This window comes from Meriones unguiculatus, chromosome 18, assembly GCF_030254825.1.
Source record: "Meriones unguiculatus strain TT.TT164.6M chromosome 18, Bangor_MerUng_6.1, whole genome shotgun sequence".
Taxonomy (NCBI): domain Eukaryota; kingdom Metazoa; phylum Chordata; class Mammalia; order Rodentia; family Muridae; genus Meriones; species Meriones unguiculatus.
In genome coordinates this window covers 11,671,574-11,694,627 of record NC_083365.1, presented here as the reverse complement: position 1 = coordinate 11,694,627, position 23,054 = coordinate 11,671,574, and the positions used below count along the sequence as shown (strand labels likewise).

Here is a 23,054-nt window from a genome sequence, read left to right as displayed (position 1 = left end):
AGCTTTTACAATTTTTTTTTTTTTTGCTTTTTTTTCAACAATTGTTTTCATTTCTATAGCGATTTTAATGAATGCCTGTTTTCAGTGACAATGATTGCCTTTAAATGTATTGAATAAGCCAGGTGTGATGGAGCATGCTTTTAATTCCAGTATTTGGGAGGCAGAGGCAAGATCTCTGAGTTCGAGGCCAGCTTGGTCTACAGAGGTAGTTCTAGGACAGCCAGAGCTACACAGAGAAACCAGGTCTTGAAAAACTAAAAAAACAAAACTAACCAACCAACCAACTAACCAAAAAACAACAAAAAAAGAAATGTACTAAATAAGCTCAACTCTTTTTTTATACTTATTAGCCGGTGAGAAATCATTTCCATATCCTGGAATTCTGTGAACTAGGGTGTCAGGGAACTTGCGGTGATCCTCCCAGCTTGTGGCTGCCATATCACAAAACAAATTCTTTTCTTCAAGTCAGAGAGGTAACATGTCACTTACTTTAAACAGAGGAGTCCAACTTTGCTATCATTTTCAATGAGAAGACAATGAGAAAAGGATGAACTATGGAAAGAATCTCCAAAGAGAAATTTTTTTTTTCTTTCTTACTTTTGTTTTGAGTCAGGGTCTACCTCTCTTTTTAAATTTATTTAATTTTATTTTGTGTGCATTAGTGTGAAGGTGTCAGATCCCTTAGAATTGGCATTATAGACAGTTATGGGCTGACATGTGGGTGCTGGGAATCAGACCCGGGTCCTTTGGAAGAGCAGACTGCTCTTAACCAATGAGCCATCTCTCCAGCCCTGGGCAGGGTCTCTTTACAGAGCCCTGGCTGTGCTGGAACTCACTGTGTAGACCAGGCTTGCCTTTACGTCCGAGATCTGAATGCTTACCTCCATGCCAGGCAAGAGAAAGTTGTGATTGACACACAACTGCATATATTTTGAGGAGTTGAGAGTTTTTATTTTCTCAGACTCACTAGGCAGCTCTGGCTGCCTGGCTGGCCTGGAACTATGTATTTATTTACCGTGGCCCTGAAATTGGAGATCCACTGGTCTCTCTGCCTTTGAAGTGCATATGAGAATAGTGCTGTAGTTCAAGAGGAGTGTAAACCTAGTATGTATGAGACCCTGGGTTATGTCCTTCAAAACACATATCTTTTTTTTTTTTTTTTTAAGATTTATTATTTATACAGCATTCTGCTTGCATGTATGCCTGAGCAGAAGAACTCATTATAGATGGTTGTGAGCCACCATGTGGTTGCTGGGAATTGAACTCAGTTTGGAAGAACAGCCAGTGTTCTTAATCTCTGAGCCATCTCTCTAGTCCCACAACCCCCCCCCCCCCTTCTAAGTTGGCTTTGGCTTCTGTCAACTTTGCTTACTGTGTCTCAATATCAGTGTCAGTGTTTAGGTTCTGGCTTTTCTAGTCTACTCTGGCCCCATCTGTCAAATGACCAAATCGTGGGAGGAGAGTTCTGAGCATCTGACCTCTATGAAAATGCTGTCATAGATTCTGAATGTGTTCACAGAATTCTTCCCATCTTCCATCCTTATCCCCTTTTCTTCTTACTGGAAATGGTGGCAGAGCTGGGCTTATCTGCTTAAAGCATGTGTTTTGCTCATGCTTTTAAGAGTGTGTCTTATCCTTTTAAAATTATTATTGAGTTTTTGAGAAAGAGTGAGTGTGCATGGCAGGTGTATAGAAGTCAGGTAACAACTCTCAGAAGTCAGTGTTCTCCTTTCATCACGGCTTTGGGGAATCAAACTCGGGTTGTGCCCCTAGCACTTTTATCTGCTGAACCACCTCATCTGCCCAGTTTCTCTTTATCCTCAGAACTCAAACACCGCTACTCTATGTCTATGTAGCATCATTTGTTAACTTTTTAGAAACAGAAGATGTCCTTTCAAGTTAGGAAAGTCATAATACATTCCTGTTATTCTGTGAACAGACTTTAGGGCCCCACCAAATTAAATGATCATCGTCAAATAAATTGTGTCTCCACATCTTAGCCAGCACAACCAGCACAAATTTAATTTTTGACAGAGTCTGCACAAAGACATTTGACCCTGCTCACTTCATTTTCCTGTTGTCCCATTCTGTTACACCTGTCTTACTCTCTTTACAGTCTCTGCCCCTGGCTTTGTGTCATCTGAGCAATACTAACTGCCAAGCAGGATTAGGCAATCCTAGCACTCAGGTGGCTGATACAGGAAGACTGCTGAGAGTTTGAGGCCAGCCTGGGCTACAAAGTAAAATCCTGCTTCAAAAGAAAAAGAAGTCACTCACAGCTATATGTATACATATAATATACATGCCTATAGTCCCAGCTACTCAGGGGCTTGAGGTGGAAAGACTTAAAGCTTAAACCCACAAACTGGAGATCAGTCTGGACAACACAGTAAGAGTCCATCTAAAAAGTACATTAGTGAGGGGCTGGAGAGATGGCTCAGTAGTTAAGAGAATCAGCCAGCTGATCTTCCAGAGGACCCATTCCTCTGGAGGTTCAAGTCCCTGCACCTACTTGACAGCTCACAACCATCTGGAACTTCAGTCTCAGACCCAGCACCCTCTTCTGGCCTCCAAAGGCACCAGGAATACATGCGCAAGCATACATGCAGGCAACATGAAAACACACACAGACACAAAAGTTATCACATATCTGGAATCCTAGCACTGGGCACTCAGGTAGGAGAGGCAAAAAGACTGCTTCTAGGCTAGTTTGGAATACATAGTGAGCTCCACATCAGTTAGGACTACACAGAGAAATAGTAGCTAAAGATTTTTTTTTTTTTTTAGTAAAAGAAAAAACAATACTTTAAGTTTGGTGCAGTGGTGCACTCCAGTGTCAGAGGCAGGCAGTTCTCTGAGTTTGAGGGCAGCCTGGTGGACAGGTCTATTTCTAGGACAGCCAGGGCTACACAGAGAAATCTGCCTAAATAAATAAATAAACAAAAAGGATAAAAACAGAAGGAAAAGCTAATTTGACTATAGAAAAAAATGGTTAGAGAATGACATAATTGGTTTTGCATATGTAGGTGACAATCGGAAGACTATTTCCTGAAAAGAATCCAGATACTGCAAAACTTCTATTGGAGTTCTAAGCCTCCAAACATAGTAAAGCTACACTGGGCTGTGGCTATCACTCCGTGCTTGCATGAAATTCTGGGTTTGAGCTCTATCACAGAATAAAACTCAGCAGTTGGACCTGTCATCCCAGTACTTCACAGTTAAGCAAGACAATCAGAAGTTCAATGTCATCCTCAGCTATATATGGAGTTCAAGGCCAGCCTGTGATACAAGAGAACCGGTATTGAGGTAACTGCACACATAACAAATAAACCTGTGTTGTTCCTCAGCACTAGGCTCTGGTAGGAGGTTACAGCAGCAGTGTCAAGCAGATTCAAAAGGATGATCTCTGTTGACTGGTGAATAAAGTCACACAACCCCAATGGTCACGGGAGGTAGAGAATGTTCAGTTTTCAGAGGAACGAGGCGCTTCTTCTGTGGAGGGCTATGCCTCTAAACACCAAACTGTGTTGGCTGAGGAACTTCAATTCACATTAGTTTGGATGATTGTACTAGAGCTTGTGGGGGGCGGTTTTGTGCACATGCACACGTGGCCCTTCCTTGACTCTTTCCACCTTGATTTTTAAAACAAGGTCTTTCACTAACGCTGTAGCTCCTGGATTTGGCTAGATTTGCTGGCCAGTGAGGTGCAGGGGTCTGCCGTGTGCATGCCACACACACCATGGTTACAGATGCTGTCGGTCTACAACCTGTCATTACGTCAGCACCCACTGGTACTTCACCAACTGAGTCACCTGCCCAGCCCCTGTATTCAAAGTTTTTGTTTTGTTTGAGACAGGGTTTCTCTGTATAGCCTTGGCTGTCCTGAAAATCCATCTGTAGACCAGGCTGGCCTTGAACTCAGATATCTGCCTGCTTCTGCTTCTGCCACTTTTTTTTTTTTACAGCAGTGTTTACTTAATGAGGAAAAACCTTTGAAACTGGACCAAATTCTTATGGAAATTACCTGTAAAGGTCCTTAGAATGACACAGACCAACATAAAATGATTATGATTCACGTATGATGAGGTCTTTTATGTTTTATAAGCTGATTACATGTACCCACACAGAATCCATGAAAACCAAAAGGTAAAGAAAAATGTAAAACTATATTCTTAACTGTATTCTTATCATTTTAACTAATTGTACACCTCATGTAAAGTAGATAGTTTATAGTTTTATCATCCTCAAAGTCTCTACATTCAACATTGATTTTGTTTTGGGAGTGGTGGCTCCCACCTTTGATCTCATCTGGTCTACATAGAGAATTCTGGGCCTGCCAAGGCTACACAGTGAGACTTTGCCTCTAAATAGATAATAAAACAATAAAATAATTAATGTATTTTATTATAATACTAAGAAGCCACCTGTACTTGATTATTGTAAGCTTCCTTCCAAGATACAAAGTAAAGAGAAATACCAATCACTACCCTCAAGTAAGCTCTTTGTCCTGGCAACTATCTGTGAAGCAGAAGAGGTGTTTCTTTCTTGTTTTGAAGGAAAAGTCCCCAGTTCCCTGGGCTGGCTAGAGCCTACTACGCAGCCAAGGAGAGCCATGAGTTACTCACCTTGTAGCTCCTTTGTGCTGGGGTTACACAGAGACACAACCAATTTCATGGAAACACGCAGTCTTAAACCGCTCTCATTTTTGTAATAGCAAGAATAAATTAATCCAGTTCACAGTTTTCTTTATAAACTTGTTTTACATAATTACTATAGACAGGCTTGGTGGTGACCTAATGAAACTTTTATTATCTGCCTTTGTCTTTCACTTCGCTATGCTCACGTCTCTTGAGTTGTCACTCAGTAGGGAAGTAGCTGAGTTGCAGAGACAATTTCCTGAGGATAATATGCTCAATAATATCTCACTTTTGAATTTGTATCTGCTATTCCAGTCTATTTTGATATGAGGCAATATCAAAATAACAGGACATCAAGGCAGCAAGGCACTTGAGAGGCACAGGCAGAAGGATCAGAAGTTCATGGCCAGTAAGTTTTGAATGAAATTGGCTCCCACAGGCTCATATGTTTTTGCATGCTTAGTCTCCAGCTGACATCAGGGAAGGGTTAGGTATGGCCTTGCTGGAAGGGGTGTGTCACTATGATTGTTGGGGTAGACGTGACCTTGTTGAAGGTGTGTGTCACACTAGGCCCAGGGTCTGTCTGTCTCACTGTCTGCTGACTGCCAATAAGGATATAGAGCGCTTAACTATTGCTCCAGTGCCTTCCTGCCTGCTGCCATGCTCCCCACCATGATATTAATAGATCAACCCTCTGAAACTTAAGCAAGCCCCCAATTAAATACTTTCTTTTATACAAGGTGTTTTGGTCACGGTGTTCCCTCACATAGCAATTTAAAAGTGACTAAGACAGCCAGTATGATCTTTATAGTGAGTTCCAGGGAAGCCTGGACTAAACAGACAATGAAAACAAACAAAAAGGGCTGAGGATGTACCTCAGTAGAGTGCTTGCCTGCATACACAAGGTTTTTGGGTTCAATCCCTAGCACCACATCAACTAGACATGTGCTTATAATCCCAGCAAGTTCAGAATCAGCATAGGCCTTAAAAAACCCTGTCTTTGTTTTGTTTTGTTTTTGTTGTTTTCCAAGACAGGGTTTCTGTGTAGCCCTAGCTGTCCTGGAACTCACTTTGTAGACCAGTCTGGCCTTGAACTCAGTGATCCACAAGCCTCTGCTTCCTGAGTGCAGGATTAAAGGCATGTTCCCCAACAAATGGGGCCGAAGAAATGGCTCATTGGTTAAAAACATTTCCCGCTCTTCTGGAGGACCTAGGTTTAGTTCCTAGCACTTACATTTGGTGGCTTATAACTCTAGCTCCTATAATCTGACACTCTTCATAGTTACCTGCAACAAACCACATGATACACACACACACACTAAAGCTTTAAACAAATAGGGCTGGAAAAATGGCTCAGTGGTTAGTAGAAGCACTGCTATTCTTGAAGATGCCCTGAGTTCTGTTCCCAGCACCTATATCTGGCAGCTCACAACTGCCTGAAATTCCAGTTCCAGTGAACATGGCTAGCCTCCTTAAATAACTTCCACCCCTACAGACACACACACACACACACACAACATTAACAATGTAGTGGCTCAAACCTTCAATCCCAACACTCAGGAGGATGAGGCCATACATTTGATCATATTGATAGAGTATCTGTTTAGTATACAGAAGGCATCAAGTTTGATATCCATCACCAAAATGAACACAAACCAATCAAACACACACACACAACCACACCATCCCCCCCACACCAGTTATGTACAATACATTACACCTAGATATTAATTCTTGGCCCTATAGTCAATATGAAAGAAATAAGGCTCTTTAGGACACCTTTTATTTCTTTCTATTTTTAGGTGTTGGGGATAAAATGCAGGGCCTCACATTCAAGTACTCTAATACTGAATTACATTTCCACATCTGTAGGTTCTGTTCACTGATCCAGGTATTAGAGTGACAATGAAATCCCCATGTTTGGAAGGCAGGAACACTGAGAGTTCAAGGCCAACCTAGGGTGGATTTTAATTACGATGCTGTTTAAGATAGTAAAAAATTTGATTCGTTGGTAGTTTATAAAATCATACCACCACTGAGGTGAAAAGTTGGTCACTGGCGGCAATGAAATACAACAGACAAAAAGCACCTTGCACCAGAACACAGTAAGAAATATACTGTGAAATGTTTGCTTCAGCTTCTTACAAGATTTACTTGAGTTACATGAGACCCTATCTAGAAACAGAAACAAGTGCTCAAAATATTTATATATTAACCTTTTGTCTGTGTGGTGCTAGAGACCAAACATGAGACTCTATGAATTTATTTTTTATTTTTTGTTTTTGTTTTTTTTTTTGAGACAGAGTTTGTCTGTGTAACCTTGGCTGTCCTGAACTCACTTTGTAGATCAGGATGGCCTCAAACTCTGAGATCCACCTGCTTCTGCCTCCCTGAGTGGTGGGATTATTATGAGCCACTGCACCCAGTTAGCTCTGAGACCTTTTAATTAAATACTTAGAAATATTAAACAGTTAATGTTTAAAAATTAGTAAGTTGCTTATCCTGGCTATCCTGGAACTCACACTATGGAGACCACTCTGTCCTCAAACTGAGAGATCCACCTGCCTCTGCCTCCTGAGTGTGGGACTAAAGGTGTGTGCCACCAGCCCAGCTGATCTTTCAAGCTTTAACTGGTTAGTTGTGAAAGCAATTTGTATATATTTAGCAAAATGTTAGCTACTTCCCATTAAGTGAACTGTTCACTTAATAAATTTACTACATTAACAGTTAAGTACTAAATAATGAACACATAATGCACAAAAGATTATATGTCTTGAGGGGGGTGGCTGGAGAGATGGCTCAGTGGCTGCTCTTCCTTACAGCCTAGGTTTTATTCTTAGTATCCAAATGGCGGCTCATAACTATAACTGCAGCTCTACAGGATTTAATGCTCTTTTCTGATTTCCATGGGCACTACATGTATGTGGTACACAGAAAAACATGCAGATAAAACACATAAACACACACAGATAACAGACCTTTTCTTCTACATCAAGCCCTTGGGACATCATAAATCCTTAAAGGCTGGGAGCAGGAGAGTGGCAGGCAGTCCATGCCTATAATCTCAGCCCTTGGGAGGCTGACTTCAGAGCACCCTGAATTTGAGAGCAGCTTGGGCTACATGAGTCTGCCTCCCCACGCCCCATTAATTTTAGAAGACATAAGAGAATGTGCTTTCATCTTACTTCAGGCCTTGGGGCATGAGTCTGAGGATGGCCCAGAGTGCCAGAGTTGTATCCTGCCACCTAGAGACCGATGCTGAGGGACGTGAATTGGGTGGGAATGGGGTCCTGAAGATACTGTCTTGGTCTGAGAAGCCTCTTAGGGGAAATTTGATTTTGTTATTTGTGTGCATGTATGTGAATATGGCCGGGGAGCCTGTGTGGCAGTCAGAGGCCAACCCTCTGGAATAGTTCTCCATTTCTGCTTTGAGGCAGGGTCTCATGTTTCTGCTGCTATGAGGCATATTCCGTAGCCTACAGTTTCTGAGCTCTGTTACCATATCACCACAGAAGCCCTGGGGTTACAGATGCATGGAAACAAGTCTGGCTTTGTATGTGATGTCAGGGATTGAACCTGGGTCAACAGGCTTGCATGGATAGTGCTTTTACCTGCTGAACCATCTCCCTAGCCTCCACTGTATAGTCCAGGTCTTCCTGGGCTTTCAGCCTTGCTGCCCTTGGCAATCTCCTGCAGATGTACTCTGACGGTATCAAGATTCTGCCTTAACTGGCCTTAGCTATAGTCTAGCAGGAAATACTGAGAACCCCACAGGTTGATCTAATGTATAACTAAGAACGGTAACCACTGAGAAGCTGACTCTACTGTTAACTATGCCTCTCCTACCAGCTCTTACGTGGTCATCTGCACTTCTGCCTCTGCAAAGACTAGGCCATCGATGACCTTACCAACAATGGATGCAGCTCTTTATTCACTGACTAGAAGTACTTCTGTCTCAAAAACAAACAAAGGAGATTGCACATGGTGGTGCATGCTTTCAATTCTAGCACTTGGGAAACAGAATCAAGAAGCTATCTGAGTTCAAGGCCAGCTTGGTCTATAGAGTGAGCTCCAAGCCAGCTAATGAGATCTTATCTACACATATACACATAGACACACACACACACACACACACACACACGAAACACGGGAATAGGGAGATGTAGAGATGGCTCAGGTTAGGGGTACCTGCTGCTCTTGCAGAGTACTCAGCAACCGCATGGTAGCTCACGATCCTCTGTAACTCCAGTATCAGGGAATGTGATGCCCTCTTCTGGACTCTGCAGGTATGCACATGGTGCAAACAAATCCACACAGGCAAAAACCTCACACACTTTAAATAGAGATGCGCCTCATCCTCAGCGCAGTATGATGCACACCTCATGCACTGCCCACAGGAACCCAAGCAAATGACCCTACAAGAGACAAACATCGTCCATTCCACACCCACGTCTGAGCATATGTTCCTCATATCCTCCAGTGGGTGGAATCACCCACACCACTTAGAACTTTTTTTTTTTTTGGAGGATTCAGAGCTGAGTTCATGTGATGTGCTGTCAGAACAATTACATCCAGCCCAAACGGGCCTCCTTCCTGTCCCTGCCTCCCAAGCAGCTGGCCAGTCTCTCTCCCAGAGACCCTTTCAGAGGCAACACAGCGAGACCTGTCTCCAGGTCTCTATCTTTGGCAGCTCTCACTAACTCTTCTCTCCAGGGATCTTGGCTCTACTTGGGTCTGTAGATAAGGTGGTGAGATTTTCTTTACCAGGAGGAGATATGGCCTGAGACTCCCCTTAGGCAGTTTCCTCTGCTCAAGAGAAGAAACTCAGCTAGGGAGCTGGGCTTGGAGGGCACAAACAAATACAATAATGTGTAATATGTTTCTTATGAAAACATGGATGGGACTCCTGCCACCTTTACAATATACCCTGAGGTCTAGATTTTTTTTTTTTATAATTTATTTAACTTTCATTTTATGTGCGTTAGTGTGAAGGTGTAAGATCCTTTGGAATTTGTGTTACAGACAGTTGTAATCTGCCATGTGGGTGCTGGGAATTGAACCCGGGTCCTTTGGAAGAGCAGACAGTGCTCTTAACCACTGAGCCATCTCTCCAGCCCCAGAGGTCTAGATTTTATCTGCTTACCTGAGACCCCAGGCCTTCTACACCAAGCCACAAGAAGCTCAGCAATGCTCACAGGCCTTTAATCCACAACTTTCTGGTTATATTCCATCCCTGCCCCAAGATGGCAGGGAAGAATGAAGATGTACGTAGGCCACATGATACATTCAAGAGAGAAGGGCTGGAGTCAGACTGAAGCCTGGACAGGGGGGTCCTGGCCCCAGGAGATGAGGGAGTTGCTGGCCTGGGCAAGCTCAGTGATGGACACCCGGCCCCGCTGTCGGATGAAATTGGCCACGGCAGCCAGTTCCTCTGGGGTTATGTAGATGAACTTGCCCCTGTCATCAATCACACCTGTGGGGACATGCACATTGTAAGATTGAGAACTTCCACCTAACCTGAAAAGGCCCATCAATTCCTTCACAACTGATTTACAGTCTCTTAGCTCTCCTGTCAGCCTGGCCCTTCCTGGGTACATCAAATCCCATGTAGGTGAGTCTTAGCAATCCTTTCTTTGTATTCCTCACTCCACCGCTAGGCTGAGGCTTCTATGTCTTCCTTGTGACAAAGTCCAATTCCTCAGTGCCCCTCACTGCATGTCCCTCCCAACCTGGAGACACCAGGTCCCTGCAGCCTTCTGTGGTCACTCACTCCCATGGGCTAGGTCCTCTGTCTCTCACCTGTTAGAGTCCCCTCCGCCAGCAGGTCCTGGATGCGGTTTATGGTATCCTGTGAGGAAAATGAGTCTCAGTGCTTGCTTTGTAGGTCCATGACCAGAGACCCATTGCCCCTCCTCTTATCATGCTGTCTCCTGCTGTGTCTGTGCTTCTCCTGGGAGGGACTCTTGAGTAAAGGGATCCTACAATCTGCTAAGCCTTGATGGAAGCTCTCTTCCAGCTCAGAAAGGAATAATAAAGATGTCTGGTTGCAAAACATAACTAGATTTGGGCTGCTCTGGTCACCAGGCAGGCTAACGTATGGCATCTGAATTTCCTTTTTCTTTCCTGTTCTTTATGTCTCTGGAGAAATGCAGGATTCCCAGAATGCCAAGAATTCCTATACCCTACTCACTCTTGACCGGGGACAGCTTACCATCTTCAGGCCAGCTGCCTACTTTCCACTGGGCACTTATGCACTATAGTTATATTCCATATTCTAACCCACTTTCCAGGGGCTTACCTGAGTCCTCAGGCCCATCTGGAAAGCCAGGTCTTCCAAAAGCACAACCTTGCTCTGCTACAGATAAAAGGAAGAAGAGGGAGAGAGTCTGAGACCACTTGGTCAGCTCTATGTCAGTAAGATGCCCTGTATTTAAAAGCAAGGTAGAGATGACTTGGCACTCCAGGAATCCTGCATTTCTACAAAGGGAAAGAAAAAGGAAATTCAGATGTCATACTTTTGCCTGCCTTGTGACCAGAGCAGCCCAAATCCAGTTATGTTTTACAAACAGGAAATAACACCCAAAGCCACTTTCCACCTTCTACATTCGGGCACACACACCATTTCTTTAAATATCATTTTCAAATGTGTGTGTGTGTGCAACAACACACAGGCAGAGGTGAAAGGACGACTCTCAGAAGTTGGTTCTTCCCAATCACTATGTGAATCCCAGGGATTGAACTCAAATCTTAAGGTTTGACAGCAAGTACCTGTACTTACTGAGCCATCTTGCCAACCCCAAAGTTGGTCTTTTTGTTTTAAGTTTTCAAAAATAAAAAAATGGTTATTTAGGCCAGGTGTTGTGGTACATAACTGTGATTCCAGTATTTGGCACACAGAGGCAGGAAGGTAAGGAGTTCAAGACCATCTTTGGCTATGTACTGAGTTTAAGGTTTCTCTGAGCTACCAGACTCCATCTCAAAAAAACAGCAAAACAAAACTTCTCATATAGACTTGTGTTTGCTGAGGACCTGCTGGACAAGGAATTAAGAAGGTGCAGGATGGGGCTGCAGAGATGGCCCAGTGGTTTAGAGCGCTTGCACTCTTACAGAGGAGCCAGGTATGATTCCTGGCACCCACATGGTGACTCAGAACCACCCATAACTCCAGTTCCAGGGAATGTGACACCTTCTTCAGATCTACAGGAACACAAGCATGTATGTGGTGCATGTATGTTCATGCAGGCAAATATATTCACACACATTTATGGGGGAAAAAAGGAAAGGTTTGAAGGAATAGTAAACAAGAGACAGTTCCTACCCCCGAGCTAAAAGCCTATCTGTTGAAACAGATGTACACAGGAAAGGAAAGAAGAGGTGACAGGCCTGGGTACAGCAGCACACACAAACTGACCAAACTAACAGCAGGGAAAGTGCTCTCTGCATGCAGTCCTGAGCTGTGTTTCACGTGCTGCTCTCACACCCTCAGTAGCGACTTTAGTTCCCAGCAGCTCAGTCAAGGAACTCACAGCTGGGTCCACGCATGCATCTACCCCCACCTTTGCCACATATAGCATAATGACTTGAGAGAAGGCGGTCCTTTGCATCTCCGTGAATCTCCCACAGCAAATGAACTGGGGGAGTAATGACATGGTGACACCTCCTCAGCTACATATGGCATGTGACTTGTTGGAATGCCAAACCGTACGTGCAGGCAGGGGTGTGGGGCAGGCGTGGGAGGGTTGGGAGGATGCAATCAAGAGGCAGCTGGACCAAGGAACGGGCGAGCACAAGGTGATCTGGCCAACAGCCTCTACCTATACAACAGAACAGGCACTAGGCTCTCAGTGGTCCCTCTTGGAGCAGGACCAGAGTCAGCTCCTGTGCTGCTGGTTCCTGAGGATCTGGCCTGAGGTACTGCTGGGGTCAAAAGCGGATCTGAGCAAACATGTACAGAGCCATGGTACAAAGTGGAACAGACATCCTCACTGGTCACATGAGGTGAGCTGTGTGCAGAAACCTTTCTCCAGTTCTGAAATTCTATCTAAAGGGTCAGATCTCTTGGAGTGAGGAAGGTGGATGGAGTAAATTTCAGAAGTTCTCTTCCTTCCTCCAAGATGGTAGCACCAAGAGAGCCTGTACAAGCTCGGCAAATTCCTAAGTTCCAAGAGTTTGGAGAACATCAAAAATGGAAACTCCAGGGAGCCATCAAAAGCAAGAGCCAGACCTACCTGAGAACTTTCTTCTCGCCCCCGCAGAAAAGAGGGCAACACGGAGGCTGACTTCTAAATCCACCTGGGGGTCCTCATGAAGGAAGTACTTTAGGCCCAGGCTGCTTCCCGCTGTTTAGGTAAGGACAGCGAGTTCTCAGCAAGAGCAGGACAATGTGAAAAATTCTGCCCAGGGCAGTGTGCCAGGGTAGAGTGCAGGCTTCATCAAAGGGAAGCACTCACAACCTAAGAGAAAAGGACCTTCTGGAAGAGGCTATGGCTTCTTCCTCTTAGGGAGTCTGGGCCCCTCACTGCTGCTGGGAGATGTCTAAGCCCTGCTTTCTTTTAGGAGAGGTGGGGGAGGATTATGCAAGCCCCAGCTTCTTGGCAGCCCCTGATACCACCCCCACCATCGCCCCCGCTCCCTCTGCACTCCTTCCCTCAGCTGCCTCTGCACCTCTGAGCTGCACTTGAAAACCTCTCCCCTTCTCGCATCCTTTGTGGGAGAGAAGTTGCTTAGCAGCAAAGCGGATCAGGACGTGCTTATGCAACCCAGAGCAGCATCAGGGCAGCCTGTGAAGTGGCTATGGACGGAGAGACACTGCTGCCTGCTCAGGGTTACAATGGAAACACCATCCTATGTCTTCTAGAAGGCCCAAGTTCCCAGTCAGGAGCACAGAGCACAGGACATTTGTTCCAATTCAGTAGAACCTCAGTGTGACAGAACTGACAAAAAACACATGTGAACTGACTTCAAAACATGATGACTCAGTGAGCGTGGGGTCTGAAGAGCAGAGGAACTGTCAAACCAAGTATTAGGAAGCCATCAGAGGCTTGAGCCTCCCACACAGACCTCTGTCCTTCTCCACCTTCTGGATATGAAGGAAAGGGACTTTCCTGGCCAAGAACCAGTAAGCAACCTTTCTAAACTCCATGCCCATTCCAGTCCAAGACTGAATGAGACACCTCTCCTTGTTTGTGAGAACATATACAAAACACACATAGACACATATGTATTCTTACGTGGCAGAAGATTCCAGAGTTCTCTGAGTCTCTTACCTTAATGTAATTGATGAATTCCGTCAGGAAGCTGTGAGACTAAAGGGCAGAGAAACCAGTGAGCACTGGCCCTGGCTGGAGGCACAGGGCTCTGTGCCTGGCTCTAATATCTATACCCCCTGCTTACCCACATGCTGCCTGTCTTATGTTCCCACCCCATCATCTGCTCTCGTGAGGGGCAGAGGCTCCCAAACTAAGGGATGACAGGACAATGTTCTCTGCTGAGACCAAGACTACAGTCACAAGGGCCTACATCTACTGGCACCCGACATGCTTCTTGGTACACGGCCACAAGTGTCTAAGGTGGCATGGGTGGCCTCAGATCCAACAAACACTACCCTCGTGGCAAAGGTTTCCCAGGAGTGATGGGCCCACCTGCTCCTCAGTCATGGTTTCGCTAACACCTTCCTCTTCTACCACGAAGGCCTCCTTCAGTTTCAGGTACTCCTCGTGCTCCCGCTGGGCCTGCTCCTCCCGAGCCTTTCTCTCTTCCTCTTCCTGTGGACACAGAGACAGAAGGGGCAGGTATTTGGGGCAGCTGCCCACTCACATCTGTTCTTGTCTCTGCAGAATGCAAGCACAGAGAGTCCAGAGACAGCACTTCTTCAGGCTAAACAACAGGTGGAGGCCCTCCTCACCAGCCTGTCATCACTCAGGAGATGATGCTCAGACCCTTCCCCTGCGCCCTTGCTCAGGTTAACTTAGGAAAAAAATTCTTGAAAACTTTGCCACAGCTTCTCCCCAGTCATGTCCAAACACGACAAACCGCAGGCTCTGCTTCCTGCCACCCATGCACAGAGCCAGCCCACTCTGGTCTGGCTTCTGAATCACGTGACCCATCTCTCCAGGCCATCTCTCCTAAGTGTGGCAGAACAGTGATTTATTTCCAAACAAGTATGAGAAGACAGGGGAAAAAAATAGGAAAAGCATACAGTAATACCTCGATAGTGGAGTACTTCCCTGGAATACAGATTCAATGTTCAATATTCAGTACTGAGAAAACCAAAAAACCAAAACCAAAATAAAACAAAACAAAACAAAAAAAACCTAACCCCAGTCTAACCACAAGATAAACAAACACCAGTCATTCCAGGATTTCAAATTCAGAGGTAAGCAGAATACAAGTTTGAGGCCAGCCTGTGCTACAAAGACTCTGTCTCAAAAAAACCCAAAATTTTTACATAGTAAGACTCTTTGTCTCAAAAAAACAAAATTCATTAATTAAAAAATAAATAAATAAATAAAGGTGGAACACACCTTTTATTCCAGCACCCAAGAGGCAGAGTCAGGCATCCTGGTCTACAAAGTGAGTTCTAGGACAACCAGGGCTACACAGAGAAACCCTATCTCAAACAAAACGAAACAAAAACACAATAAAAAATCAAGGCTGGAAAGATGGCTCAGCTGTTAAGAGCACTGGCTGTTCTTTCAGAGGACCCAGTTTGGTTGTCAGCACCCCAATAATGGACTTCATTTTTTAATATAAAAGACAGATAAAATAAAATAAAAATAAAATCAGCCAATCCAAGCCAAGTTACAACTACAAACTGCTTTCCCCATACCCTTCAAAGATGGTAAGATGATCAACAAGAAAAACCTGACAATCAATCCCATAGAGGCCTAAGAAGACGTGACAAATACATGAAACACAGTAAGTCAGGTATGACCCCACTAAAAAGAAATACTTGGGCTGGAGAGATGGCTCAGTGGTAAAGAATGCTTGACGCAATTCCAGAGGACCTGGGTTCAATTCCCAGGACCCACATGGTCACTCTTAACAGTCTATAACTACAATTCTAGGGGATCTGATGCCCTCTTCTGGCTTCAGAGGACCTATGTATGTAGCTCAGTTAGTAGGGTGTTTGCCCAGCAAGCACGAAGCCCTAAGTTCAATTCCCTACTACATTAGGCATAGTGGTGCATGCCTCTACTCTCAGAAGTTGGGAAGTAGAACCAGGATGAAAGGGCATCATTGGCTACACAGCAAGTTCAAGGCCAACCCGCTGTCTCAAAAAATGGAAGGAAGGAAGGAAAGAAGGAAGGAGTCTGAATAAAGTGTGACACTTAATTTAATTATTGTGAGAGGTGTACCAGCATCTTATAGTGAGGAGGCTGCTGAGGAACTTGGAACAGAGAGAGAGCCAGGACACGGAAGGTAAATGAGGTGGGATCACTACCCAAAGTGAAGAACTTTCTCTGCTCATGCCTCCCACTGCCACTCCTATGGTGTCCACGGCCAGGCATTCTCTAGATATACAAAGCTTGGGAACAAGGCCAACCAGAGGCCCTCTTGTTTTATGCACCCTACATGTTTTCACTTCCCCATCTGTTAGAAACCGGGTTCTAGAATCACCTGGCAAACAGGGATTCATTAACCACCTTTCTGTGGTGATTGCAGCTCTCCCAGCACTGGGCCTATGTCAGGCCCTAAATGGATTCACCATCTCTTAAGACTGTTGATAACCTCAAGGTCCCTGAAACATATAACTGCCTTACTTCTCTGTCTCCTTTCCTCCTTGGTAATTTTTTGGCTCCAGATGCTCTGACCATGTTCAACATCAGCTATTTTTCATAGCTGATGCTCACAAGAATCTTCAGCTCTGGGCAGCAGGGAGTTCAGCAGTTAAGAATATTGGTCACTTTTCCAGAAGACCTGGGTTCCAATCCCCGAACCCACATGGTAGTTCACAGCCATTTGTAATTGCAGTTCTGATGCCCTCTTTGGGCCTCCATTGCCATCAGGCACACACACAGAGAAACCTCTCTACAGATCTGCCTGTCTCTGACTCCAAAGTGCTGGGATTAAAGGCATGTATTATCACAACCAGCTTTTTTTTTTTTTTAACCTCCATACATATAAAATTAAAAAAAAAAAAGAAATCCTCAGTTCAAAGCCATGCTGCTTGCGTCGGCAGGTGATGTTCTGAGGCCAGGGGAAGGAATAAACCAGGGCAGGCCCTTGTGCCAGGTCCATGGCCCATCTCCTGTTTTGGAGACGGGAGTTAGCTAGTTAGTCCAGGCTGCTTACCTGCCTCAGTTTCTCAAGTGCTGGGATGACAGACAGGAGCCACCACCACTTCTAGTACCATGGCCTATCTTGTAGGATGGAGGCGTCTGGGAGCTATCTGGGTGGAAGGCTAGGTAATAACGGGCCAGACAACAGTGCTTGGAGTCAATCTCACCTTCTGTTCTTCCTTCAGGCGAAGCCGCTCCTCTTCCTTCTTCCATTCGGCCTCACGTTGGGACTCTAGGCGTTTCCGCTCCTCACGTTCAGCCTCCTCTGCCTGGAGAGAGAGGTTTCTATAGGTACATCCTCTGGCTAGTTTGCCTAACCCCTATGGAGGCCAAAGAAGGCAACACCTGGGCCAGGACATAGGCTAAGATTGCGAGAGACAAAGCCAGGTAGACAGCAAATACCAGCCCAGCATAAAAGGAACCCAAGGGCGATCTGTCATGGTAACTAACTATTGGGTCCTTTCCCACCCTCTGAAGGTGTGCCCATCCTCTTGCTTGCCTCACGCTGGGCTTTTCGAGCCTGTTTTTCCTCTAACTTCCGCAGTTTTTTGGCTCCAATTTTCCCTGTTGGGTGAGCTTCTGCTGGTTTCTCGACAGCTTCTTCCTCTTGGGCTAGGTATGGTCAAAGAAAGAGAATTTAAGCCTAGACAGAGAAGTCTTACCCCACCCAGTCACCTTCCTCAAGGGGTGGGGATGGGGTGGTTTCTACCTACCTCTGCCTTCCAGAAGTATCTAAATGTGCATGCACATACAACTGTGAGTGTGAGAGCACACGCATGTGTACCTGGGGGTTGGGAGGCCAGGGGACAAATACTGCACAGCTGTAAGATGCCAACCCCTGGAGGTTTGAGGATTGCAGGTGTCTACACCTACAGAAATCCCCAATTTCTCTCTCTCTCTGCCAAAACTCCAGGGAAGGATGGCCTTGTGGGTAAATTTATTCCTGCCATAAAGCCAACATCCTGTATGTTCTAATCAGGAACTGATGAGTGTCCTGGGCTCCATCAACCAGGAATCTCTCTTTATCTTTTTTCTCCCCCAACTGGGTTTCTCTGTGTATAGCCCTAGCTGTCCTGGAACTCCCTCTGTAGATCAAGCTGGCCTCAAACTCACAGACATCCACCTGCATCTGTCTCCGGAGTGCTGGGATAAAGATGTGTGCCACTGCCTGGCTCTTCCTTTGTCTTAACAAAGCCAGACTGAAAAAATAACTCCAACCTCAGGGCTGCCTCAGAGATAGCTGAAAATTAATGATCTACTGATGCATGAGCCTCAGAGTATATGACTCAAATCTGAGACAGGAAGAATGTTGAAGAGGGGCCTCTTTGTTGTTGCTGTGTGCTGCTTTGGAAACAGCTATATAAGCCAGGCTGGCCTAAAACTGGCCATGCTCCTTCCTCCTTCTTCTGAGTATAGGAACTATAAGTACACGTACACACACACACACACACACACACACACACACACACTAAAGGTCTCTTTTTAAGCCAAAGGGGCTAAAGGCTCAAGTCAAAAGTCCTAATTTCCCCTAAATTCTGAATAAGGTTTAACTATCTCTTCTTCAAGCCAGGTTTCAAGGACTAGAGAAGCGACATTCTTTCCCACAATCGTAAGGACTTTACAAGACTCCCATCATTTGGCATGTGGAGGTACATGTCAACAGCAATGTCTCTATTTCTAAGCACTTATTCTGTGGTTACAGCTAGTCCCACTGAACCAAGATGAAGAAGGGGCTTGCCCAGTGGGGTAGGGATTAACGTCAGAAATACTGACTTTGCAGACCAAAGTCAAGGCCCAAGATGCCAGCCCCACCACTAAATGTCCTTCCTACACTGTGGCTTCACGCTCATTGCACCTATCTAGTCTGGAGGACTCATTAACCCCTGCCATCCTGGCCCTCCCCGCAGGCAGGGCCCTCTCACCGGGAATAACAGCTTCATCCTCGTCCTCATCCACTTCTGCCCAGGCCACTCTCTGGGCTCGACGCTGGGCCTGTAGACGGCTGCCCAAGTCCCTCCGACGCCGGGGCCTGCCTCCAGTTCTCTGCTCCTCAGACTCCTGAGGCGAAGACCGGGTTACCTGGCCTGCTCCTGCCCGCTCTTCATTGTGCAGTGGTTCTCCACCAGCTTCAGGGAGGGAGGAACGGTAACGCTGTCAAGCAGCCCGTCCTCCTGATAGTGGAGGAACAGCATCTTGGGAGTCTCATCCTCCCCTGCTCAACCTTCTCCAAACTCCTGCTGCCCACAGCACAAAGTTCCAATTTCGGTCTGTCAAGGCCTTTATTATTCACACCTCGGTCTGACGCTCATTCCTCATTTCCTACTTGCTTTAACTCCTTTATCTCCTTTCAACTCAGCCCCCTTTACAGGCGACCTGTTAGGACACTCTCACCATGAGGCTCACAGATCTCACTGGATGCCCAATGCAAGATTGCATTTACTTATTTTAGAGTACTCCAAGTAGAGAGTACATTTCACGGTCAGGGGCTGAATCTCCCTTCTCTGCAAGATTTGTTGGCTATGCTTTACCTCAGCGTCTCTCTTTTCCACCCTCGAGACAGAGGTGCTCTGATGTAGCTTATGGATTCAGGCATCAGAAAGATACACGGACACTCTTATGAATACATGAAGTATTAGTAGGGGGGAATGACAGATTATCTGTGCCAGGCCAATGGCATGGCCTTCTAATTCTGATGGAAGGGAAGCAAAGCAGCATGGGTACCCTCTGACGGGAGGGAGATGCCTGCAGTTTCTCAAGGCTGCCTGACACTCCAAGTCCTGGTAAGCAGAAGGCTCGGGGTAGGATTAGAAAGTCTGCAGCCTTCTCCTATTAGTGCAGAGCAGAAAGGCAGGCTAGATTTCCAAGTTGCATCCCCAGCCCTGGACTCCGCACTAGTCCCGTACGCGTCCACACGCGCGTGCGCAAAGCTGTCCCCGGCCAGCGCAGAAGCTTCTCGTCAGCACGGTAGGGCACGTCAGTGCATGCGCACGAGTTGTGACGCGACCGCCTACCAAAGCCCAGGAACCCTGAGAAACGGACTCCTTCGGCCGTAGGACGGCGGCACCTCCTACCTGCTGCCGCCCGACCCCGCCTGTGAGTCAGGAAGAGGATAAGGCCGATGAGCAAAACCGCCGCCGCCAGGTACACCCAGGGCCCTACCATGACAACAGACAGCCTGACGGCGCAGCCGGCGCGCCCGCCGCTTCCGCCAGGCCACGCCCACTGCCGTACGCCCTGCCCAGGACGCACGTTGAGCTCCGCCCCGCCCAGGGCCCCGGTTAACCCTGAATCCTGAATCCGGGATGCCGCGCTAGCCGGTCGCCCCAGCGCGACCAGAGACCAGTAGCGACCCAGAGACCAGCGTTTCAAGGTCGTCTTTGACTGTATAGCGACATGGAGGCTCTGCAGTTAAGAGCGCTGTCTGCTCTTCCGGAGGGTCCGGGTTTGGTTCGCAGCCCACTCATGGTTGCTCACAGCCTTCTGTGACTTCAATTCCAGGGACCCAGCGACCTCTTCAGACCTCGTCAGCACCAGGCGCGCACGCTGTACACTGACACACGGGCCCGCAAGACGCCCATGCACAGACAATAAATCTTAAGGAAAATGAAAGAAAAGAGCGGGGCTGAGTAAGAGGGAATTAGCTGAGGTTGTACTTCGGTAGTAGTGCACTCCCGGCCAAGGCCCTTAGTTTGATCTGGAACGCTGAAAAATGGCAACGTGTGTATTAGCATCTTCCTAATCCTGCAGCCTGAGCTTCTATTGCGTTATTTTCTGTAAAATTTGAATATCTTTCCTCGTGCAGTCAGGTGTAAACTGTATCTCCAGCACCTAGTTCTCTGTAATTGGAACTTTAAACTCATGTTCTCAAGCAGGCTAAGGCTCATCTCAGCCTTATCTCAGCCCAGGCCCCTACTTCCTACTTTAGTGGTTTTGTGCTGAGTCAGGGTCTCTAATGGCCTAGGTTGGCCTCCAACTTGCTGTGTAGAAGAGGATGGTTTTAAATCGATCTTATTTCATCTGCCTCCCACGTGCCTGGATTAGCTGCGAGCAAAGGTTTGCACCCTAACGCCCAGATGCTCCATCTTTTGTTTGTGTGTGTGTGGGTGGGTGGGTGGGGATTGTTTTATCTTGGTTCTTTGGGATGGTCTCATACACTCTAGCCCTGCCTGGCCTAGAACTCAATATGTGGACAAGGCTGGCCACGAACTTAGAGGGACCTGCCCGCTTCTGCCTTGGTTATAATTAAAGGCATGTGCCACCACAGACCTGCCTGACCCCTGTAATTTTTTTCAACACATTATTTTGTGTGTATGTGAGTGTAGTATATATGAGGTCCAGGTACTAGGAGAGGAGCCAACCCTCGACCTCTGAAAGAGCAGTAAGCACTCTTAACCACTGAACCATCCCTCCAACCAACATTTTAATTCTAAATTAAAAAAAAAAAGCAAAAATGGCAGGATGCATGTAATAAAAATGGCTGTTGATAATTAGTTGGTTTGTAGGTACTAAGACTTCATAATAATTTCCTTTTTTTTTTTTTTTTTGTAAGTCTGAAAAACAAAGCTGGGCAGTGATGGCACACTCCTTTACAGGTGGATCTCTGAATTTGAGGCTAGCCTGGTCTTCAGACAGTTCCAGGACTACACCTGGAAAACCCTGTCTTGAAAAAAAGCAAAGGGCTGGAGAGATGGCTCAGTGCTTAAGAGCACTGACTGCTCTTCCAGAGGACCTGGGTTCAATTTCCAGCACCCATGTGGCAGCCCACAACTGTCTGTAACTCCTGTTCCAGGGGATCTGACACCCTCACACGAACACCGATCTACATAAAATAAAAGTGAATAAGTTAAAAAAAAAAACCAAGTATTTTTGCACATATTTTTATATTTCTTTCCATAACCAGTGAACAAATATTTAGATTTTCTAAATACTAAAAATTCTAAATACATGTTAAAGTAATAACATGGCTTGCTATGTCAGGCCAGTGATCTCTTTACTGACACAAAGTTAATATTTGCAGATTTAACAATGGTGATGTTCCGGGCAGAGGTATCAGAGAATCCCACCGGAGTCCAGCTTCCTCGGGCATGTGTCTGTCCTTTCTTCAGTCCTTCAGCACCCTTGCCTGGGTTCTCTGAGCCAGCCACTTGGGATGTGGTATCTGGGGATTAACTGACCATACTACATGGTATCTGCCCATACTTACATACAAACCAGCAACAAGCTCCTCCCAGCCAGAGGCTGGAGCTGAGGCATTTAACATCCAAGAGGTCACCATTGCTTTAAATACCTCCTCTACTTCTCCACTTTTCTGAGGATTCCCTTTAACTTCATGGAGAAGGTAGATGGGTGCCATGCAGGAAGGGCCATGTACTCAACCTAGCCTTTCTCAGTCAACTCTAATGAGCCATGACTCCTCAACAAAATAATGCTATTGGAGGGGCAATGAAGGGGAAAGTTTATGGCCTGTCTCCAAAGACGCAGTATACAGCAAAGCCTCTGAACTCTGTAACACACGTTATTAAGATCACTGAGTGAAGATTTGTGGAGAACATAGCTTTGGCTACTCTGTGAGGACAGTTCTAGTTTAAAAAAAAAATTCATTAGTGGTCTTTGCATGTGGCTCAGTGGTACAGTGCTTGCCTAAGTCCCATAAGCTCCTAAATGGCATCTACAGCACATGCCAATGCCCGAGACTGTGAGAGGTCAATAACATTAAGCTAAACAACCAGGCCTGGTTAGGATTACATCGTTTGCATGTGTGGTCCTGGGGTCCGAACCTTGGCCTGCAAATGTTCTACCATCAAGCTATATCCAGGACACAATATATAGCACAGGCTCGTATTGTACTCATGATCTTCCTGTATTATTAGTCTTAGGAGCGCTAAGATTGCAAGTGTGCACCACTCTAGCTAGCACCCACCCCACACTCGTTTTGTAAAAGATCTGTTTTTGTTTTTGTGTATGAGTGCACAGTGTGTGTACCTGGTGCTCTTCGGAGATCACAAGAGGACAGTGTTTCCCGAGGAACTGGAGTTACAGACGACTGTGAGCCATCTTTGGGTGCTGGAAACAGAACTCTAGAAGAACAGTGAGTGCGCCTAAGCGCGGAGCCATCTCTCCAGCTTGATCTTACAAC

The 23,054-nt window shown here is 46.0% G+C and overlaps 1 protein-coding gene across 1 annotated transcript; it reads right to left on the bottom strand.

Annotated features, from left to right (window-relative positions):
- Positions 1-9,823: 9,823 nt before the first annotated feature.
- Ddrgk1 (DDRGK domain containing 1) lies at positions 9,824-20,160 on the bottom strand. The gene is made up of 9 exons (XM_021653633.2): positions 19,990-20,160; positions 18,841-19,044; positions 17,418-17,530; positions 17,086-17,187; positions 14,279-14,401; positions 13,904-13,942; positions 10,936-10,992; positions 10,437-10,485; positions 9,824-10,110 (listed from the first exon to the last, which is right to left on the bottom strand). The coding sequence occupies exons 1-9, from the start codon at positions 20,078-20,080 to the stop codon at positions 9,944-9,946; spliced, it is 945 nt and encodes a 314-aa protein (XP_021509308.1). The 5' UTR covers positions 20,081-20,160; the 3' UTR covers positions 9,824-9,943.
- Positions 20,161-23,054: the final 2,894 nt, after the last annotated feature.